Source organism: Lingula anatina, chromosome 3, assembly GCF_051362555.1.
Source record: "Lingula anatina isolate TDL-2025a chromosome 3, LinAna3.0, whole genome shotgun sequence".
Taxonomy (NCBI): Eukaryota; Metazoa; Brachiopoda; class Lingulata; order Lingulida; family Lingulidae; genus Lingula; species Lingula anatina.
The window spans coordinates 11,526,772-11,548,720 of record NC_141769.1 but is presented as its reverse complement, the minus strand read 5'-3'; the positions used below and the strand labels follow the sequence as shown (position 1 = coordinate 11,548,720).

General features: G+C 33.0%; 4 protein-coding genes across 4 annotated transcripts; 2 read left to right on the top strand and 2 right to left on the bottom strand.

Moving 5' to 3' along the window:
* Window positions 1-20: 20 nt before the first annotated feature.
* On the top strand, window positions 21-3,118 carry LOC106169431 (signal peptidase complex subunit 3-like). Its single transcript, XM_087007564.1, has 5 exons — window positions 21-228; window positions 860-935; window positions 1,139-1,213; window positions 1,493-1,608; window positions 2,294-3,118. Exons 1-5 carry the CDS (start codon window positions 86-88, stop codon window positions 2,421-2,423), a joined length of 540 nt encoding a protein of 179 aa, XP_086863690.1. The 5' UTR covers window positions 21-85; the 3' UTR covers window positions 2,424-3,118.
* An 834-nt stretch (window positions 3,119-3,952) lies between these two features.
* LOC106161935 (large ribosomal subunit protein eL21-like) lies at window positions 3,953-6,498 on the bottom strand. The gene is made up of 5 exons (XM_013539013.2): window positions 6,456-6,498; window positions 5,716-5,852; window positions 5,406-5,518; window positions 4,527-4,680; window positions 3,953-4,104 (listed from the first exon to the last, which is right to left on the bottom strand). Exons 2-5 carry the CDS (start codon window positions 5,842-5,844, stop codon window positions 4,015-4,017), a joined length of 486 nt encoding a protein of 161 aa, XP_013394467.1. The 5' UTR covers window positions 5,845-5,852; window positions 6,456-6,498; the 3' UTR covers window positions 3,953-4,014.
* A 122-nt stretch (window positions 6,499-6,620) lies between these two features.
* LOC106161936 (ubiquitin carboxyl-terminal hydrolase 46-like) lies at window positions 6,621-17,135 on the top strand. The gene is made up of 9 exons (XM_087007562.1): window positions 6,621-6,713; window positions 8,148-8,228; window positions 11,797-12,016; window positions 12,507-12,587; window positions 12,840-12,979; window positions 13,223-13,383; window positions 13,629-13,761; window positions 14,052-14,195; window positions 14,526-17,135. Exons 1-9 carry the CDS (start codon window positions 6,687-6,689, stop codon window positions 14,625-14,627), a joined length of 1,089 nt encoding a protein of 362 aa, XP_086863688.1. The 5' UTR covers window positions 6,621-6,686; the 3' UTR covers window positions 14,628-17,135.
* Window positions 17,041-21,876, bottom strand: LOC106161937 (protein FRG1-like). Its single transcript, XM_013539015.2, has 8 exons — window positions 21,676-21,876; window positions 20,404-20,495; window positions 19,973-20,104; window positions 19,116-19,285; window positions 18,720-18,824; window positions 18,423-18,514; window positions 18,130-18,240; window positions 17,041-17,908 (listed from the first exon to the last, which is right to left on the bottom strand). Exons 1-8 carry the CDS (start codon window positions 21,732-21,734, stop codon window positions 17,872-17,874), a joined length of 798 nt encoding a protein of 265 aa, XP_013394469.1. The 5' UTR covers window positions 21,735-21,876; the 3' UTR covers window positions 17,041-17,871.
* Window positions 21,877-21,949: the final 73 nt, after the last annotated feature.

The window sequence follows — 21,949 nt, the reverse complement described above, 5'->3', positions numbered from 1 at the left end:
ACGACCAATAATATATTTACTACACGTGGATTTGCGGTATTCTCGTTGTAAATGAATGGAGGATAGGAGAAGCCGGTGATCCAAGATGAACACGTTTTTATCGCGGGCGAACACTATTTTCGCCTTCACATTGAGTGTAATGGCCGCTCTAACGTTTGGCTGTTTTCTGACAACAGCTTTCAATGATCATTTGGCACCAGTGACGATGAACACAGCTAAACTCATAGTGTAAGTTGTGATGGCTTTTGATGGCCATATGTTTACGATGACGTGTGCCTGAGATTTGTGAGAAGTCGATTGAAAATGATCTTTGCAGTTTAACGAACTGTTTTAACAAGCATGTCTTTGAAATTGCCACGACATCTTTGGGTCATTTTGGAGATTTTATTCATCAATAAATAAATTGTTAATAGCTGTGTGCTGAACAAAATAGTGTATCAGCAGTACTGGGTTATGACTTCTGTACAAAATTTTTTTAGTTAATACTTGTTTATGCAATTTTGACAGAAAAACACAATCCAAGTGATTTGCATGATGTCGATAAATATTGAATGCACAGTGTGATATGAGGCTTAACCTGTGGTAAGGAGAATTAATGGTTCATACTGCAGTAAATTCCTCCCTCCCCCCCCCCCCCATATTCCCTCACTCAAATGCTACTCTGTACTTGTGTACCTAAATATTGTATACATGTAGCTAACATGTGATGTAAATATCAGAGCTACAGATGAAATTTGCTTCAGTTTGTAGATAAAGAAAATGACTAGATTGGAAATGATTGCTCAATTATGTATTAAAAGGAACTTTTAAAATTATATAATGTAAACCTTAAGTTTAGAGTACTTTTGTTTCTTTTCAGGAAGAATGTACCAGACTATAGTGCCTCTAGGGAGAAGAATGACTTGGGTTTCATAACCTTTGACCTGCAAGCAGATATCCTTTTATTTCCTTTTTTATAGATTTTTCTTCTGTCAATAACATCCATGTTAGAAATGTATCGTTTTAATGACAGACTAAAATTAGCAAAATTGAGAAAAAAAACATTTAGAAACAGCAAACGATTTTAAATACAAGTAATTGTTTTTAGACTTAGCTGTTTGACAATGAGTGTGTATTTCTCCTTTACTTTTTGTTACATCTGAACTCAATATTTAACTGGAATGTAAAGCTGCTATTTGTATATTTAACAGCTGAGTACCAGACTAAAAGCAATGTAAGTGAATTGAACAAATTTTAACTCATACCTTCAGTAACTATTAACAAAAAGTTCATTGTGATTTTAAATAAAAGCATGAAAAAAAGAATTGTGATATTGATAGAAAGAAATTGAAATTCAATAATTGACAGGCAACCTATTCCAGTCTCTTTGTTAAGTCCTGCAACCTTTTTTAGAACAGTTTGGATAATCTGATGGGTAATCTGATGAACATAACATATGAAGTGCTACTAGATGAAAATCTATACAATAAAAATATTGGCCTTTTTATTCTAGGAGGTAAACCAGGTTGTATTATGGGATAAAATAATCAAAAGAGGAGAAAATGCTGTGTTAGACTACAGGAGTATGAACACAAAGTATTATTTCTGGGATGATGGTAATGGGTTAAAGTAAGTATTTGGTATGATATTTTATGAGCGAGTGGGTCTGGTAGATGTAAAACTTGATGATGTAAAAGTAATATACCCTCTCTTACAGTGCATTGGCAAATGACCTATTTCCTAGATAGTGTCATTTCTTCGCAGCCACATCTATAACTCAATTCTCAAATGGAATTAAGAGCCATGGTAATTGGTTAATGAAATTGCATTAATACACATTTAGCTTACTCCACTAGAATTATCATTTTAGAGGGATAATAACTCTTTGTATGAAATCTATATTTCACAATAAAAGCATTGTGAATAACTCATAGAAATATAATATATTGTTTTACCACAAAAACGGCAGTTATAGCTATTATTCTGATATCTGACTTGTCTTCAGACCACGTGACCTCCATTGATGGATATACTCTGTTATAATCTCTTAAGAGATTTTAACAAAAAACCAAACTTTTTCGAAAAAAACCAGGGACTTACTTTGAATGTAAAAATTAATTCATTAACCATTGGTAAGTATGGGAAAATTGTTGTTTACTCCAGGAAAATTCATTTTTTGGCCAAAATAAAGAGTTATTATCCCTTTAACCTTGCACTTAAAAATATGCAGAAGTAAATGAATTGGCAAACAATGTTCACAACTTCTTAATTTGCTTTTAACTCAGATGACAAATTCTCCACAAACTCTTTTCAGAGGCAATAAAAATGTCACACTGTCCTTGTCATGGAATGTGATCCCCAATGCTGGAACCTTGCCCAAGATTAAAGGAGATGGAAGACATGTTTTTGCATTCCCAGAAGAGTATCAGTCAAGCAAGTTTTAGGCAATAAATGCAAGGAATCCCTGTTTAAAGCAACTGATACAGAGGATTTATCAACAGCATGATATAAAGTTGTGTGGTTGTCCAGCATTGAGAACTGGTGGACGGGAGGTACAATAGCTACCACGTGATAAGTAGCAGGGAGACTGTTGTGCTCAAATGCCATAGATTTTATTGTTATTCAAAACGTTATTTCAACTTAGTTAACTGACATTCCTCCACATTTTCTGTTTTACTCCTGTTAGTGAAAGCAGGATTTTCCCAAATTGATAAAATAAACAGAACTAGCCTGCTTATACTAAGAGTGAAAGATGCAAAAATGTAATATATAAGACTTTCCTTTTGTATGCTATTATTTATGGTCCAGGATAAGTCAAACATGATGCACGTGTCATGTTGTTTAAGTTGCTGTATGTAAAAAAAGTAGTTTGCATCCATATACTGATTTTTTATTGAAAATATCTAATTCAATATAATTTTGAACATTTATTAATATCTCGTTGGCAGTTTAAACTTGTGAACATGTAACTGAATCAGGATGTAGGGAATCAAGTTTTACAATATTATAACCATACCATTACCAAGATTTTCTTTCATGTCAGTATGCAGTTGTAGCATCTCTATTTATATTTTGAAAAATTATGCATGTATGTGACACTGTTTGTATGAATTTTTTACATAAATGTGTCAAAAATCCATTTAGTTTGTTGATATTTTGATATTTGTCAAATGGGCTGTAACTCTTACATTTAGAATATTAACTATTCAGCAGATATTGCAAGACAACTGACAGTTTAGTAGGCAGAATTTAATTTAAAATAGTCCCATTTCTTACTGGCATGTGAATTTGCTAGTGAAATACATGTTTAGCTGTATCAGGACCACAAACTGTCAAAAAAGTGGTTCAACCTTTTTTCAGTGGAAGTTGTAAGGTAAGTCTGGCTTATTCGTGGTCAAGTTTTTTTTTCCAGTCACAAATTCAGAAATAAAATTTGCCCATTTTGGAAGCAGAAGATAATCATGTAGTGAATGCCCTCCCCCTCATTTGGCTGAAGAGAATAATTTCAAGAGAATATGTTGCAGGTCTCAGTTCCAGAGAAAATGCAGCAACTCCTGGCTTGAGAGAACAATTACTCAGCATTTTCTCATTATCATCTCACTGTTGTATTGTTGGACATTTCCTTACACAGTGAGAAAAAGGTTTTTAAAGCATTTTTTGGCTGCTTGATCCCATTTATTCATTGGCACGATGTTGACCTTAAGAGAGTTATGAAGGATGCTAGTAGTAGTGATTTATGTGGGCTAAACAGGGAATCTATGCCATCTTCTTATGTTTAATGATAATTACATACTGAGCAAAAAACACCCTATGTGAATTGTGTAATGGGCAAATTTCTTATAATTGTACAGGAATCCAGCAAATCCTCATTTCTCCCCTTCATTTAGAGTATTTTGCTTTAAAACTTCACACAGCAAACCATAAGAAACTTTGACATTGGGAAAATTCTCTCTACAAAAACACCACAACAAAATCATTTTCCTATATTCAAAGTTCTTTATTATTTTTCTACAATGCCAACATGTCCATGTTTATTTATGCAATAAACTCGTATGGGATGGGCTGAATGGTTTGTGGCTTGTTGTATCTGGTCCTGACTGTGTGAGCTTCTCTTGGCTTCTTAGGCTGGAATGAATACAAACATATACTAAGACTTCTGGGGAAATGAAAACCAACAGATAACATTTATATCAACCTCCTGTGTGATTTGGTCCGACAACTTGATACAAAACTAGAGAACATGACACTGTTGCATGAACTTCATTTACCTGTAACATGATGACATTTCCAATATTCTATCTTAATAAGTAATTATAATAAAACTCTGGAGAAGGTACTAAACAGACTTATTCAAGATATTAATTACAATTTTGTCTAACAGTCTGAAAATATGCAATAAGATTTCAAATTTCAAAAAGAAATCTTTCAAACATTGGAAAAAAAATCTCATTCCTGCTATATTCTTTACCATTTTACCTCAGAGGAGTTTATCAAATTTGCATTAAGAAAAAGTTATTGCCATTATTTTTATTTTTACACTACTGTACCTGTCTTTTACAGTGGGGAGGTGCCTCTCCTTTCTCCTTAGCCTCATTTTTTATTTTTTCATTCTCATGTACTCTGTTCAAGAAGTCAACACGGCATGCAGAGTGTCTGATGTGCTCAATTCTCACATTGATGCGCTTGGCAATAATGCGGCCTCTGAAAGCAGAAATACAGCAAATTGGTGTCAATTTTATAACCAAAGGAACCAAACCTTCCCTCATCAATTGCTGAAAATTATATTATTCTAAAATATATAAAATTTTTTCAATTCTTAATTCTATGCATTTTTTGTAGTAATACACCTGAAAACATTTTTCTTTCCCAAACTGGATGAAATATCAGTGTACTTTCATGTAAAAGGGCCACCCCACAGGATTTGCCCACCAAAATGCATTTTCCTGGGGTAAAGAGCAATTTTTTCCTACTCAATACTTATTGCTCGACCTCTCCCTGCACTTGGATTCAATGTTCTATTCCATTTTTCATTTAATACTTTAGTTTAAAATGACTGACCAGTCAAAGTAGCGGCATCTGCCATCATGCACATTGCCTCATTTTCACACACAAAAATGGAGGGGTGTTTTGTGTGGCAGCCCTGTGCCATGTATAATACAGGCATTGCCTGCTGGCAATGGCTACCCAAGGAGGCTGAGATAATGATGTCACAAGGTACGCTTCAGATTAAATTTTATCTATAGGGTTTTATTATCTTTCAAGTCTGAGTTTGGAAATGTAAGAGGCTTTACAGGACATGGATATGACTGTGGGGGGTTTTCAAACACATGGAGAGAACATTAAAAAATTCATTTTGGTGGGGAAATCCATGGGAGTGGCCCTTTAAATCGACTTCAATCCACCAAGATTTCATGTGTTTTAATTACCTGACTCTCTTGTTGACAATGATACCCACAGCATGGGGAGTCACGTTATAAACACGACCAGTCTTGCCATGGTATATCTTGTGTGGCATACCCTTCTGAATGGCACCATTTCCCTACAAAAATGAAATGAAAAGGTAATTACAATTAACACACATTGTAAATTAATTTAATTGTTGTTCATACGTTGAAAAATCTATACCTGGCCTTTTATTACATTTGCTAATTTGGCCAGTGAAGAAAATTAAATGCAAATGGACAATAACATGATACTTCCACAAAAAAAAAAAGAAAATTTGAGAAAAGAACCTACTTTGATGTCAACAATATCTCCACGTCTATAGGTTTTGAAGTATGTTGACAAGGGAATGGCACCCTTTGTGCGGAATTTCCGCGAAAACATGTAGCGGGTGCCACGACGTATGCCTTTTGTGTTCGTCATGATGACACCTGAAGGGAAAATTTGGCAAGTACAGAAACAGGTGCATTTAACCTTTAGAAAACAGACCCACTACTAGTTATTTATGATGTACATCTTATAAAATAATACAGCCAGAGTGCAATGTTGGAGAAAGAAATGTCTAGGTTCATACAACTTATAAACAAAACATATTATATTAATGATATGGATAATTAACATTCTTCGTTCAGGTAATGTTTTATCCATTCTTTGCAAAACCCGCACATCGCAATCATTGATTCACACATTATTTTATTACGTATTTTTGACGTTTACGATATGTTAAATACAACTGTCATGTTCGCCTTCAAATTGTATCGCCTTATACAGCCCAGGTACATCACAATGCTCAGCTATTGCACAGCCGGCGTATATCCACATTCCCAGTTGAATCACATTTCTCCATCACTCTGTTACACGTTGAATGTATGCCAACACGTGAAGAGAAAATATACCATCAGAAACTTTAACTTTCGTTTCCAAAGTAAACTTATGTTTCTTGTTAACATGTCTTAATTTATTGTTAGTTATTAAGGGCGATTGGGCAGCGTAAAGAAGAATAATTTGAGGCGAAAGACACATGCACCACTCACAATATGGCTGCTACGGGTAAGAGGGCGATCACGTGACATGAGCACGAGAATCTAATTTTTCAAGTTAATCTGCTTTATTGGTAATGAGAGACATAATTTAGCGTTAAGAATAGTAGAATTTTCAAGTTCTTTTAAATATAGTATACAAAAAGTTAGATATATAAAAGGTTATATTTCCCATGATCCAAATGTTTACTGCGGAAGGAATATGGCGGATGTTGAAGTGCGAGGATGATCGCCGATTTCTGCGTTAAAATGGTAAGATATCTCAGCTCTGAACACTTAAACAAACATTTGCTGTAGTGCATTCTGTAGAGCTCGGATCTTTCAAAAATGTCAATATAATAAGTTGAAATTTCAAGCACATTTAATGGAAATGATCATAATCTTATTTGGGGTCCAGTAGCCGAAATTTTGACACCTAACTCGCACCTGCATACATCGTACGCCCCGGCCTGAAGACAGTCTGAATGTCCTGATAAATTTATTAGTCTTTGCCATTGTATTTGGATTGGCTTTGTGATGTGAATTTGAAAGTGGCATATATTGCTTAATCATGTTTCCTCCGTAAATAATTTCCAGTTATGTTGATGACGTTAACATTTAAATAGGCCTTTCAGTGTCAGACTTATCATTTAAAAACCCTGTGGGATTTCGCTTTTTATAATATGATAAAAAGTATTATGTGAGTAATTTCACATATATTTGACGATCTAAAGTTAGCTTGTCTGGCTGTGTATTTCTTTACAAGTAAAATATGTATATAGCTCAACTGTACCATTCAGTCTTTCAATATTTGATTAGTTCCAATCTTTCAAAAAGCAGACAGCCTTTTTCTTGAATAGTTTGGTAGAGTTGAGTTTAACTCTTTGTCATATGAAAATATTTTCTCTTATAGGTGTATCGGAAAAAGTCAGAATAAGAAATATATTTTAAAAGACAGACTTTACAAAAGTCTAGAAAATCTGTCAGACAAGCATGAAAATCCGGCAGACTAAAACAGAATCTGTCAGACCAAAGCAAAATTATAGAAATATGACAAATTATTTATGTCTTCAGTCATATTTTTTTCCAGGCATAGCCAATACAACTAAAATGGAGTGTTTTCTATTCAAGGGCCAAAATGTTATACTTTTGGATTTTTAAAACTATCTCTAAAGTTAAAAGAAATATCGCACTTTTTACAGAGCCATATTAGGGCAAATATGTCCTTACATTTCAGCCAGAAAGCTCTGATCTCTGAGTGCATTTTTATCACCTTACAAATATTTCGCCTTTCAAGGGATTTGTTGCATAAGATCCCAAAAGTTCTGTACTTTCGTACTTTCACATAGTATAAAAATTTAGATGGAGAATGGAGATTTTTGAATAGGTTGTCAAAGGGGGTGCCTCAATGGACTGGTCACATATGGGCCAGTGCTGCCTTTAGTGCATTCCGATGTACCTATTACTCCAGTGCTCGTGTGTGGTAGAATTAATCCCTAATTATTTTGTGTATTATATATACACATGAGCCAACCCAATATCTTTTGGCACTTTTTGCTAGCTTTTGTTGCTTCTGATCTTATGACCAAATTAAATGTACTGTATTTTCTGCAATTAAGGATTTTAATTAAAGGGACGTTTATCTTGGAGAACACAAAATGGCTGATGTTGGTTGTATAAATTAAAATATAATATTGTCATTTTCAGGGTGCAAATGCATCTCAGCTAGAAAAGGAGATTGGAACAGACCAATTCCCAATTAATGAACACTACTTTGGACTAGTCAATGTAAGTATTTGTAAATCTAATTTTATAATATATATATATATTTATCAGTTAAATCTGTTGATGCTGTTGTCTAAACTTTCTGCCAGTTTGTGCATTTGTTTCTTAAATCTTCCTTTAGTCACTCAGACAATTTTTTTGTCCTGAGAAGAAATGGAGATGCTATCGATACCATAACAATGAGGATTTTCAAGGTGATATGTCTAGTAAAATGTATAGTTGAAAAACCAGTTGAAAAAAAAAAGCACTAGACATAAAATGAAACTACAAATAATTGGAGGAAATAAGGAGGAAAAATTGACCTAATTTGCCAGTTTGCAATTTATTTGTGATTTATAATTTTAATTTCTTTGATGATTTGAAATGGAAGAATAATATTCCAAGCAGATGTATTGGGGTAGCACGTAACATGTTAGGATATGTCAGCTTTATTCCGTTGCATTTGAACTATTAAGCTAAACTCTCTTGCAACAAGAAAATATTAAGCTAGAGTTGACAATGATTAAGCCATTAAAATATTTACATACTAGTTTTACATAAGCATTTTCAAATTATTTTGAAATATGGTTTTCTCACTTTATAGTATATATTTTTTACCTGTTATCCAAAAGTTTTAGTATCTTGAAGAAGATGATAAAAACAAAAGAAAAAAAAACTTTGTATTTAAACCTGCAGTATACTATCACACATTGTTAAACATTTTGATCTACCACATTGTACATGAATAGTGATGGAGTACATAGTGGATGTAATTTGTGGTTGATTGAGCAATCAGTTGAAACTCCGTTATATAATGAGCACAATTTTTACTGTGGTTTCTTGTACAGAAGCTGATTTGCACTGCATCAAACCATGTACTGAGAAATGCCACTGCAAAACAGATGGAAAGTAATTGAGATTGACATACAGAAATGAGTAGAAAAGCTTTTATACAAAAATGGTTCAGCCAAGTCTTAACTAGTCATAGAAAGGCATCTTCTCCTGAAGCATAGTCCATGCAAGTATTGATCGGGAGAGTGATTGGTAATCAGTTGAGTTGAGTTTGAAGGGTTCGTTCAGGTTTTAGTTGTATATATGGGAATTCATTTTAAGTTGCCTGAGACATTGTTTAGCCCTGAGAAATTAAGACAGGCTCGCTATGAAATAATAAATTGCTTTTGAAATAAATTTGCCAGGTTGTACAAGACCACAGGTTTTCTTTTGTAATAAACTTACTATTTTTTAGACACTTCAGTATTTGTCAATATGACATCTTCTTCAGTCTGCAATTGATGTAAAACCTTCAAGTTTGAAACAAAAGAAAAAATGTGATCTAAGAAATTAATTTATTGCCAATGATTTGATAAAATATTATGCATTATTTGCCAAATATTTCATGGCTGAAAATTCTGTTCAGTTTTGAAGAACTTTGACTTCAAGTCTGAAATGAAATTTGTTTTGGAATATATGGTGATTATTTGATCTTTTCAAGGGGGAAAATTGTGAATTTTACAGATACTGTATTTTGTAAGTCATAATTTCTTAAAATTATAACATTCCTATTGAGTGGTAGCAACAATATTTAAAAAAGGCTGCTCTGTAGTTCTATTCTATATTACAAAAGCACCACAAATGCTATACAGAAATACAACTTTCTTGATTATAAAAATTATGCATTTAAAAGTTTAAACATTTTTGCCCATGTAAAAGATTGGTAATTATAGTATATATTTGTTTGGCATTGCACAGAACTTCAGTCATTATGCTTGCCAAATTACAGAGTAATATCATACCTTTTAGTTAATGAAGCAGTTATTTCCTTAGGGCAGTACTTTACAGACATAAATGATGCTTGGTTATTTATTTATTTATTTATTTATTTATTTATTTATTTATTATGTTTACCATTTGATAGGTGTAGCTGTTTTATTGATGCGGTAGTTCATTTTGTCCATCAGTTGCTGTCAATGTTTAGTAATGAAGTGAATATATGGTGAAAAGAACATTAGGTGATAGGTGCCCTTCTTGCTAATGTTTAAAATACTGTGGATATTTGCAGTTTGAAAAGGAAAACACCATTCCAACAATCCAATTATTGGCTTTTTTTTTTTTTTTTTTTTTTTGCTTATAATAGAAAGTCCCTGCATTTGGTTTTTAGGCATTCAGTCATAGAATGAGAAGTTAATGGGTATGAACCAGCAGCAAATTAGCTCAAGTCTATAATAAGCAAAAATATATGGTTATAATTGTGCCAGGCCAAAGAAAAAATTAATTGTAGAGAATTTGTCAACTAAAGGCCAAACTTATTTGTGATTGCAAATGTATTATTATGGTGTGTAAACCTTCATTTTCTGCTTGACTTTGACTTCCTGCAACATTTATCTATACACTGGTTATAAATAAACTTTCTGCAACAGTTAATTATTCATAAAGTACAGAAAAGCTTAAATGATACACATCTACTGCCTTGCCAAGGAATGCATCCGTTCACTTTATCCTACTTATATTGGAAAATTCAATAAAGACCACAAGAAATTAACTCCTGTGACTTATTATTGGTAGAAATTAGGTTATTGTATGATGAATGATGAGATTTATTTGTTTTTGTCACCAGCTGGAAGGTAAAAGGAAGATTTCTTGAATACCATCAGATTTTTATGATTATATATGAAGATATAAAATGTGAATGCAATGAAGACTCAGTATTAGTGTGTGAAATGTAAATTAGTCAATTAATAGCATTTTGGCTAAATACAAAACGAACGGGGAAAAAAAAGGAACAATTCTTCTTGGTATTGTTTCCACAGTTCCGTCAAAAAAGAAACGTTTGACTAAAATTCATTGCAGATGTACTCGTACAGAAACTGAAATGCCAAAATGGACCAAACATGCTGTTGCCTGCTCCGTTCACATTAAATTGTGTTTAGGTCTATTCTGGAAGTATATAGGGAATGCATAATAGCCCTTCATCTTATTGGAAGGCAGTGTTGCCATTAGATAGTCTAATCAAGTTACGACAGCCTTGTAGACTATGATTTATGTGCTGATTGTCTATGGTGCTTTTGTTCTATATTGTTGCATATCAACAAAAATGTGAAAACAGCACTGCTTCAAAAAATTTTTCCATACTGTATTTCTTTATAAATAGTTCTTTTGTAATTATCTTTTTTTTTTTAACTTCAAGATCCACATTTTTTTCTGACCAGTTGTTTGCCTTAGCATTGTACAGATCTGTTATCTTTTTTATCTGCATTTATTTCTACTTTTGATGGTATTGTGTATTTGTGTTTTAAAATTTGCTAATTTTACAATTATGTATCAGATTTTGTCAGTTATTTTGCCACTTTAAAACATGGAATAGTCTGTCATGCCATCCAGCCTCTTAGGGTTGCAAGTTAGCATTTACATGAAAAACATTTTCATTTATCTGCAAATATTTGTTGCTATCAGCGAGCAAAGCCCAAAAATATGTCCTGAGTTTTTCAAGATTTATTACTACAGCAATCCTTATGGCATCATAAGCAGAGATTATATTGAAGTATGATTATGTTTATATATTTACTTATTGAACCAAAATTTATTGTTTTTCCAGTTTGGCAATACTTGCTATTGCAACTCGGTGCTACAAGCCCTGTATTTTTGCCGACCATTCCGGGAAAGGGTGCTCCATTATAAACAACAACAAAAGAACCAGAAGAAAGAGAGCCTCTTGACATGTCTGGGAGATCTCTTCTACAGCATTGCAACACAGAAGAAAAAGGTGGGAACCATTGCACCAAAGAAGTTTATACAAAGGCTACGTAAGGAGAATGGTGAGTACACAAGCTGTAATGGTTAAGTAACTATTGAGAAATTATTAAAAAATTGGACTTCTCTTTATCTAATTTTTGTGTCACTGTCACAACAATATTTCACCAGGCTGTGCTTCCTTGTCCATTAACAGAATAGCTGAAAATTTTGTAAACATAAAACTCAAAAACAGGGTAATAGATAATAATTTTATTTGGTTAATGATTTTGTACAAAATAATCATTGGTGAGCAGATACGAATTGCTGATTCAGAAATATCTAGAAAAGTTTTTTTGCTATATAAAGATCAAATGCCCATTGTGTGGCTTAATTTAAAAATTTAATCTCCTCCTCTATAAGAAGTTGCTGATAATTGACAACACATTTTGAACTAGGTTAAAGCTTTGCAAAAATGAAATAAAATCAAAAAGCATGTTTTATATTTTTATGAGAGTAATATAATAGTTATGATACTCTGATTTTCCCTGACTGGGATATTTCTTTATTTTTCAGAGGTGTTTGACAATTATATGCAACAGGATGCTCACGAGTTTCTCAATTACTTGCTGAATACAATAGCTGACTTGCTTCAAGGTAATTTTAATTATTGATTAATTCAAGACCTTGTGTAGAAAATCATATATTGTCCATTGCATGTACAGTAAGTATATTTCAAAGAAAATGTGAATTCCTTTGCTTTTGTCATAGTTTCTTTTTTGAGCTAAAATATTTTGAAATATACATTTTCTTTAAACAATTATCTGAATATGATTATTTTGAATGTTGGGCAAACGTTGCTTGCACAATTGTTAGAGATATCTCATCAGTCTATTTTTTTTCCTTCAGCTGACAAGCAAGGCACCAAACCTAAAAATGGTCCAGTGGACCCCAACCATCAGTGTAATGGCAAGCCTGAACCAACCTGGGTCCACGACATCTTTCAGGGGACACTAACCAATGAAACCAGATGTCTTAACTGTGAGACAGTGAGTATACAACATGTCACATCTGAATTATTTTGAGTCTTTCTACCTTGTTCTAATTTCTGAAAAACTCCCCAAACTTGATATTTGTTTTAGGTATGCGTATAAAAACTGTCTTAATTTAAATGGGGAAGATGCTGTTTTCATGCTGGGCTAAGTTTAATTTGGCATTTCAAAGAGTTGGATCACCCCTAGAAAACATTGGTTTAGGTATAGCTAATGGCTTCTACATATTTTTACCCCTAGGTAAGCAGTAAAGATGAAGACTTCCTGGACCTGTCCGTAGATGTAGAACAGAACACGTCCATAACTCACTGTCTGAGAGAGTTCAGTAACACAGAGACCCTGTGTAGTGAGCACAAATACTACTGTGAAGTCTGCTGCAGTAAGCAGGAGGCTCAAAAGAGGTAACATAAGCACTTATTTGTTTGAAACTAATTTCATTATTTTAGCCCAAAAGAGGCCTCAATTCACAATTTTACTGATTTGTTTATGCTTATGTTGTTAAGTATCAATCACAAGTACTCTATTCTTTAGCAAAACATTAAGTAGATTTCTGTAACTCTTCTTAATTTTATATCGTGGCTTATTTTCCATATGAAACATTGAAAATTATACTATTAGTGAAGCTGCAATTATCTCATCTTTTCAGGATGCGAGTGAAAAAGTTACCCCAGATTCTAGCTTTACATTTAAAGCGTTTTAAGTACATGGAGCAGTTGAATAGATATACCAAGTTGTCATATCGAGTTGTGTTTCCTTTAGAGTTACGACTCTTTAACACTGTAAGTCAAACACTTTTTAAATTATTTTTGGCATGATGTTTAACATTGTCAAATAACTCGTCAATTACATAAGATGATCACTTTTAAAGCAAATTGTTTTTTGAACAGCATTTATTTACATTTCTAAACAAATCTATGCCTTAGCAAAATTTCACATTAAATTCATATTTTCAAGGAAACAATTACTATGAATTACTGCTTTGTTGATGTGAAAAGTCAGGAGAGAGACAGAGAACTTTGAGATAACTTCCAGTCATCAATTGTCATTCATAGTTTATTTGATATTTCAGTCAGATGATGCCTACAATCCAGATAGGATGTACGACCTGATAGCTGTCGTAGTGCATTGTGGGAGTGGACCAAACCGAGGCCATTATATCAGCATTGTAAAGAGTCATGGCTTTTGGCTGCTCTTTGATGACGATATTGTAGATGTAAGCTAAAATTTGCATTTTAGTTATATTGATAGATTACTTATATATAAAGACATGAAAAACACTAGATAAACAGTAGAATATTTTATGCTGTAAAATGTAGTAAAATACTAGCTAATTTTTGCAATCATTTAGCTCAAATAAGATATTATTTGACTTTCAATCAATGAAAAGAGCTTTAGGTTTCACATATGTCCTGGATTCAGTTAATCTGATCACGGAAAAGTTCTCTATTTTTTTATCTACATCGTCACACTTCTCACTTATATCAAGTCATACACAAATGCACATAATGACATATTATATATTTGATTATTATTTTCCTTTCAGAAAATAGATGCCTCTGCAATAGAAGATTTCTATGGCTTGACATCAGACCTTCAGAAGAATTCAGAGTCTGGATACATATTATTTTATCAATCGAGAGAATGAAGAAAAGAAGGGGGAAGAATAGCTTGTGATATTTTAAGTAGAAGAGTTCATATACATAGTGTTTTCCTAATATTGTGGAAGTTATTTTATTGAAGGGGGATGTAACCATTATGATATTTCACTGTAAATGCTGTAAAAACTTGAACCAAACGCTAAAATCAGTGATAGCTATTTAAATATGAGGTTTATCACATTATTTCTTCATTGAAATTGTGATTTACTAAGATAAAACTTTAAAATGAATAGACTGTGGCAATTATCTCTATTATCAAGGTGTATCACATTATAATCTTATATCACTTTCAATGGTGATACTAAACAGTATTTATTTAAGAAATTTGTTGTAAGGCAAAAAGTTTTGTTAAAGGTTTTTCTGAAAATGTTCACATGAAATATCTATTTGTTTTTAAATGACCACCTAACACAAAGCTCTTCCGAGCCTGCTAAAATTAATACAATTAAGTTATTATTATTATTATTATTATTATTATTATAATTATTATTATTATTATTATTATGGTGATGATTATTATAAAAGGGGTAATATGAAGGTTTCAGTTTCTGCAATGTCTCATGTATACCAGTGATGTTTGCCAGTTGATACGCCATAGTGAATTTTTTTTTTTTTTTTGAGAAATTAGTAATGGAAATTTATACGTAACAAGGATTAATGTCCCATATCTGAAATGATTCATAACGAAGGTGATTTGTGAATGTTTCCAACTCTTTAGATTTGAAAATGTGATATATTCTGTTTATCATGCTATTTAAAAGAATATAGACCTTGGAATCTAAGCAAATGGTTAATCAAAATGGAAAACAATGCATAAAATAAGTATAAAAGTGACAACCCTGATTGTATGTTTGGTTTAGTGAAGTATTTGTTGGAGACTTATATACAAGACTCCAGGACTATTTTTGATGCATGGTAATGCTATACCTATTTATTAACTTGTGTTACTGTGAAGTGAATGTTTTGGGATTTATTTCCCCAGTTATAAGATTTAAGCATAATTTTGTGTCATGTGCAGGGCACTTTTCCTTATGATTTAATATAAAGTAGATAGGTACATTCTTGTGCATTTAGACAAGAACATAAATTCAAAGCAACTTTTGACTAAAGAGCATTGTAAGATAACCAAATTAACTTACCAATGGTTCAATTTGCTGAGATTGTCCTCTGCACAAAACTGCTCACAGTGATGTGTAGCTGACGTAAACCAAGAAGCATGTGTAAATTTTTGTAACATCTCGCATTACACATTCATTGATTTTTCTTTTCATTGAGAGTGGCATGCAGATTTTACAAACATTTCTTGGTTGGCAGAATGGTTTAAATGAACTAGCCTTCAATGATTTGTAGTGCAGATTTCTAGAAAGACTGTTAAACCAAAGGTGGTTGAATATGTGGTCCATCTGTTAGCCTGGTAGTTTTATATGGAGGAAAAGTTACATGTATTTATCTTCTGTGTCTAAGTGCACCTTATATTCTTAATATTGTACGCATACTGGAAACATAATTGTTACCTCATGCTATGCACTGTGTACAAAGTCAGACACATAAGAACATACAGACATTAGTAGTTAAAGGTATCAATATTCTTGATATGAGTCAAAAGGAAAGATTGTTATAAACTTAGTCTGTGGGATGGAAAAGGCTAAAAAATATCAAAAGTGCAATCTACACATTAAGATTTCTGCTCAGTTTGATCAAATGTTATACATTTCCATAAACATTGGTAAATCCTTGCAAACTGCATGTACTTAAAATGTTTGGTGCCACTCAATATATTTCGACTCTTATAATCATGTTGTGAGATTTGTGAAAAAAATAACAGATGGAAATATTGCCCATGGTGATATTGACAAATTATGAAAATATGTCTTAGACTAAAAAAAAAATATTTTCTCAAAGTTTCTCTCAATTTGATGGATATGGTGACTTCATGCTTTTGTTTGCATGTTATGTTGAAAGTCGTTAAAAGTTCCCAATTAGTGGCAATCACTTTAGGCCAATATGACACCCAAGTACAGTCTAGTGTTACATGTTGACCATGTGATATCACATTGAACAATGTGATGCTGTTTTACAGAATAAATTCCAAGTCAATTTTTGTTTGCCTGTGGCCCATACTATAATTAGGTCCAAAATTTCAAAGATGTGGTGAAATTTTAGTACATTATCAATTTAAATTTGTGAATTAGAATTATTAAAAACTTTTTATGAAGTTCACTACCCAAAAAGTATTGGCTTCATATATTGAGAAGTTGCAATTCCTACTGGAGAAGTTTCCAGCTGTGGTTTTTGTGAGATTTACACATTACATCACCTTGAACATTGTATGCTTCTCTTTTGTTTGGTGAAAGGTAATGCCTGCAAAACCAGGTAACCATAGTTTACTTGAGATCAATGTAAAATGTTAAACATTTGTACATAAATCTTTATTGTTATTACTGTAGATATCTGTACAAAAATACAATAAAATATGAAAACTATATTGCAACCAAGTGCTAGTACTGTTATTTTTGCTATGAGTGATACCAAGGAGCTTGCGTTTTCACTTCTGTATCTGCATATCTGTCACAAGCCCAACTCAAAAAGTTAAAAATGGAATTTTATGAAATTTTCAGGATAGATCAGAAATGAGTTAGCTTTTAAAAGTGATAAGATTTTGGTGGTGATCCTTGGTCCAGATAATTGTCTGAATCCAAAATTTTAAAAGGATTTTTCACCACATGACACCAGACATGGGGAAGTCTGCAGGTCCTAATTATGTGCTGGTCTGAGCTGGTGATTCATTTCCATCAGCCTATGTTTACATGTGGTTTATTTTGATTTATTGTATTTTCACATAAACTTTGCCAGTCCAGAGGACCTGTATTATCAAAAATCTTGGGAGGACCTCTGACTTTTCAGGCAGTGTGACGGCTATGATAGGGAGTTTTCCCATGTCTGCTAGTGCCAGATGGGACCAATGACATTGACCTTGTGCAATTTATCAGTGCAGGGTCCATGGCATTGTTTACGCTCTCCGAGTGCTTTTCTAGTCTTTTTAATAATCCCATATTCAACTCTTACATTGCAGAATATGAGGTAATAAAATGATGAAGGGGTTTACAAAATATGCAAATGTTTCTGCAATAAAAGTTATTTGGTGGCAGTTCAGGATGAATTATGCAGTCCATATTTCAACATTAAAAGAATTAAAAATTGTCAACTCCAAGAACATATGGCCTCAACCTTTTACTTGCAGTATCTGTCAGCTTTCATTTTTTCCCTCCTGAAATTAAAATATTTAGATAATTATATAATCTCTATGACATATTAAAATAACTGTTTTCTAATACCACTGTATGATGGAATGTCTCAATACTAACACACATTATCCCCCCGAGATATTCTTAAACATTTACAGTAGCTAGGAAGAGAGAATCATATACACAACCAAGTCCCCTAAAACGAAAGTAAACCCCACTTACATTTTAGAAATAAATAACCCACCTGTCTAACATTGCTTCATGGAGTTCTCCGCTCTTCTTGGCCTTTTTCAAAACTTTAATGTCCTCTTTCGATATCTTTAACTTTCGATCTTGAAAACTTTGGAATTTCTTCCTAAAAATTAAATAAGGAAATTTTATAAAAGATGGTGGCTAATAGACACAAACTTGGTGTAAGCATCTCATCCTTTCTCCTTTCTGGCAATCATTTTTTCAGTTTTAGCTACAATCTATGATATCATATACAATGACATAGTCTGACATGCTTTAGATTTAAATATATCACAATGTACTTACACATAGTTGATTTCAGCATCTTTTATCTTTCCTCTTTCCTCTAATGGTATGTTGGCTTTTGGATCAACTTCTCTAGACAGGCAACAGCGCATCTAAGCAAATAAAGACAAAACTATGTCAAACGTATAGTCCATGAAAACAGCACAATAAAGCAACAGCTGAATGAAATTGCTAGAATTTAATGATTAAATTATTTACTGTGTACATCATTTCCAAAAGTACTATTTGAAAATTGCATTTTAGCTGCAACTGTGCCAATCATGTTTCAAATATCAAAGGGCACAAAACAACACCAACCTTGACAATTTCACTCTCCCCAGCAACTTTGCTCTTACAAACTACATCTCCTTCTTCATCAACTCCTACAAAGCAGTCATTGCAGCCAAGCAATGCAAGTTTTCCCTGAAATGCAAGAAGCGACACTGCAGTTAACCAATTCTACCTTGTAATGTTAAACAATCATAAGAGATTCTTGTGAAATTCAACACTGCTCTGTACATGCTTCATTTTACAGTATTATCAACTTAACAAACAATCACGCAAAAATTACAAGTTTTAACAATCAAAACTAATCCTGTAACACAATACCTACCTTTATCTTTCAAAGAAAATGCTGTCTTTCTTTTCTTCTTTGAAACTTTAAATCTACTTTTTCCAATTTTATCTATCTTATTCTAAGGATAACAATCTTACATCCTGAAATATAGGCTCCCACTGCTCTCTGGAACCTATAGCATCAGATCTGCCTGCAACTCTTCCAACAGAGTCCACTGAGATATACTTATCATAGCCAGACTTCAGGGCAATCTTGGTGTCTGTAACCTTAATGGCTGTCAAAATCTCTTCAGGATTGGGACCTTCTCCTGAATTGAAATGAAGTGAGGCCATCTATGAAATATCAATTGAGGATCAAGGGATTACTGTCTGTGACATTAGCCACTGGAACTAAGCTGGCAACCAGTAAAATTTTGCATGGAACAATAGATTTTTCAGAAGGTGTTAATTTCTTGGTCGCACATGGCAATTAGAGTTTTTATATTAAATTTCAAAAGTACTTTCAATTTGTTTTAATTCTTTCTGAAATGTAACTGTTACATGATGATTTCATACTATCACTAATATTAATGCAATAGGGGAAAATGTCCAGTCTTATTGCAATTATTATTGGGATGCGTGAATCCTGATTCTGACTAGTAGGTTTTAGGAAAGTGGTGGTTCAAATGGCCAGTAAGCTAAAAGTTTATGACACAGACTGTGATTCCCAGTAGATAAAATGTGGCTGTAGTACATGCATAACTGGTATGCAAATTACTACAAATGATATTCCTAAAAATGTTCCTGTCATTTTCAGTAAAGAAAAAATAGCCTATACCACTTCTCCATTTGAGCCATATCCAACTTGAGGCCCTCTGTCACAAATAAATGCTATGATGCTATGCTATGTTATGCTATGTTATGCTATGATTTTTCGATGATGTGACACAAAAATTACGCCACATTTACCTATAACTGATGTCTGTATGTTTTTTTTTTTTCAGACACCATCTTACCTATCTCTCGTGTTGGTCCTACTGTAAACAAACCATTGTCTAAAGCTAACATATAAGCCATATTTCCCATTTCAATAGCACTGCTTCCTGCCTTAGCAATTTCCTCAAAGTTCTTCATTTCCCACCAGCCACCTGGAAAACCAAAAATTTCCATAATAAAACAAACTGAAGTGAAAGTGCTGAATGTCATGGGGTAAGATGTGATTGTGGACGTGATTGTGTTAGATGTGATAAGCTGGGTGACACTAAACACATTTTTCTTTTAAAATTCTAATGGTCACCATTAAGTCCCTATGTACATCAAACAATCCAATAGATAAAATACAATAAGAAAGACATCAACTGCACTAAGTCTTAATCAATATATCACTGCATTAACAAAAGACTAGTGTAGTTATGTATTAATAAGACAAAATAATTTGATGCTTTACCATGTTTCACAGCATCTTCATCTTTCACAACTTCACCATCAGAATCATCATCTCGCTTCCTCTTCCTTTTCTCCTTCTTGTGTTTCTTGTGACTTTGTGAAATATAACAGGACAATTAATGCATTTTTTTCTTAATAGATTTTAACATAATATTTTCAAATTACCAACATTTAGAAGGACCTAAGGCCCATTACAAACTTGGAGAAATGAACAATCTGTGATTGTGGTAAATAATTGTAAACCTATATTTACCAATAATAGTAAATTTCAAACAAACAAACAAAAAAGTGTGTAACTGCATAATTATAGTTTTTAAGATATCTTGGGTTAAATATAAAATATTGTCCTGTAAATTTGACAGTGCAGGTCTAAAAGTTAGTTAAGGATGCAATCTAGCACTTGTATATATTTACATTTTGTATTTACTTTGTACATATACATCACAGAGCTATAGACTAATCCACGCCATGGAACCCTTATAGAATGCAATAAGTTTAACAAATTTATTAAAATACGCCTCCTCCCAGCATTGAGTTAAGTACAGAGAAGCTGTGATATACGAGTTGGAAACAAAAGGAGGTTGTTTAGTCTGTTAAACTACTTGGATTCAGTGAGACTTCCCAGGGAGTTGCATGAATTGATCTACGGAGACAAATAGTTTCAATGGAAATTAACCCTCGGAGATATATCCTATTCAGGATTTTCCTGCCAAACACTTTTCCTCAACCTAATAAAATAATATCTTTCTTTCACAAACAATTGAACAAATCCCCTCCTGCTCTTACATTTATTTTTATCATATTTCTTATTGAACAATAAAGTACAGTACTAAATAACTTGCCCATTACTATAGGACCGCAATGCTGATCTTCCTGCATACTTGAGAAAGAAATACTGACATCAGGCTCTTTCATTTGAGAAATCTTATCGTTTATAAAGTCTAAATTGCAAAAGATGTGTAGTTTTATAGGTAAGTAGATACAGATAATGACTTCAGTAGTTTGGGGGAATGTTTGGGGACATATTATAAAACCTGATTGTATATATATTATAGTAAATAATTGGAGAGTCAAATATAAATTGAATATTTAGGCCACAAAGTCGTTGTTTGCAAGTTGAATTCTCACAAAGAGATGCACTACAATATGCATCTTTAGTTCTATTTTTGTACTTTTTCCGTCTAATTCAAAGTTGACTTAAACTTGACATATAACACTAACACTAGTAACAAGCGTTGAAAGATCGACTCTCACTCACATTTATAAGACCTACCTTTTGTGTCCTTTCAGTTTAAGTTTGCCGCCTTTTACCAAAGAATATGAGTCTGCCATGACATAAACTTTACAGGATTTAATATACACGGGCCACCGTCTTCGTAATCACTGTGAACAATTCAAATAAGATAGACATACAGATTTTACCCAAAGCTACATGGGCGCATCCATATTTGTTCTCGCGAGATCTCTGGCGCAAACGGTGATCAAAGAGGTCCTCAGTTTTGGGGTGGAGAAAGAATGGTGTTGTTTGTTACATCTTGTGTGACATG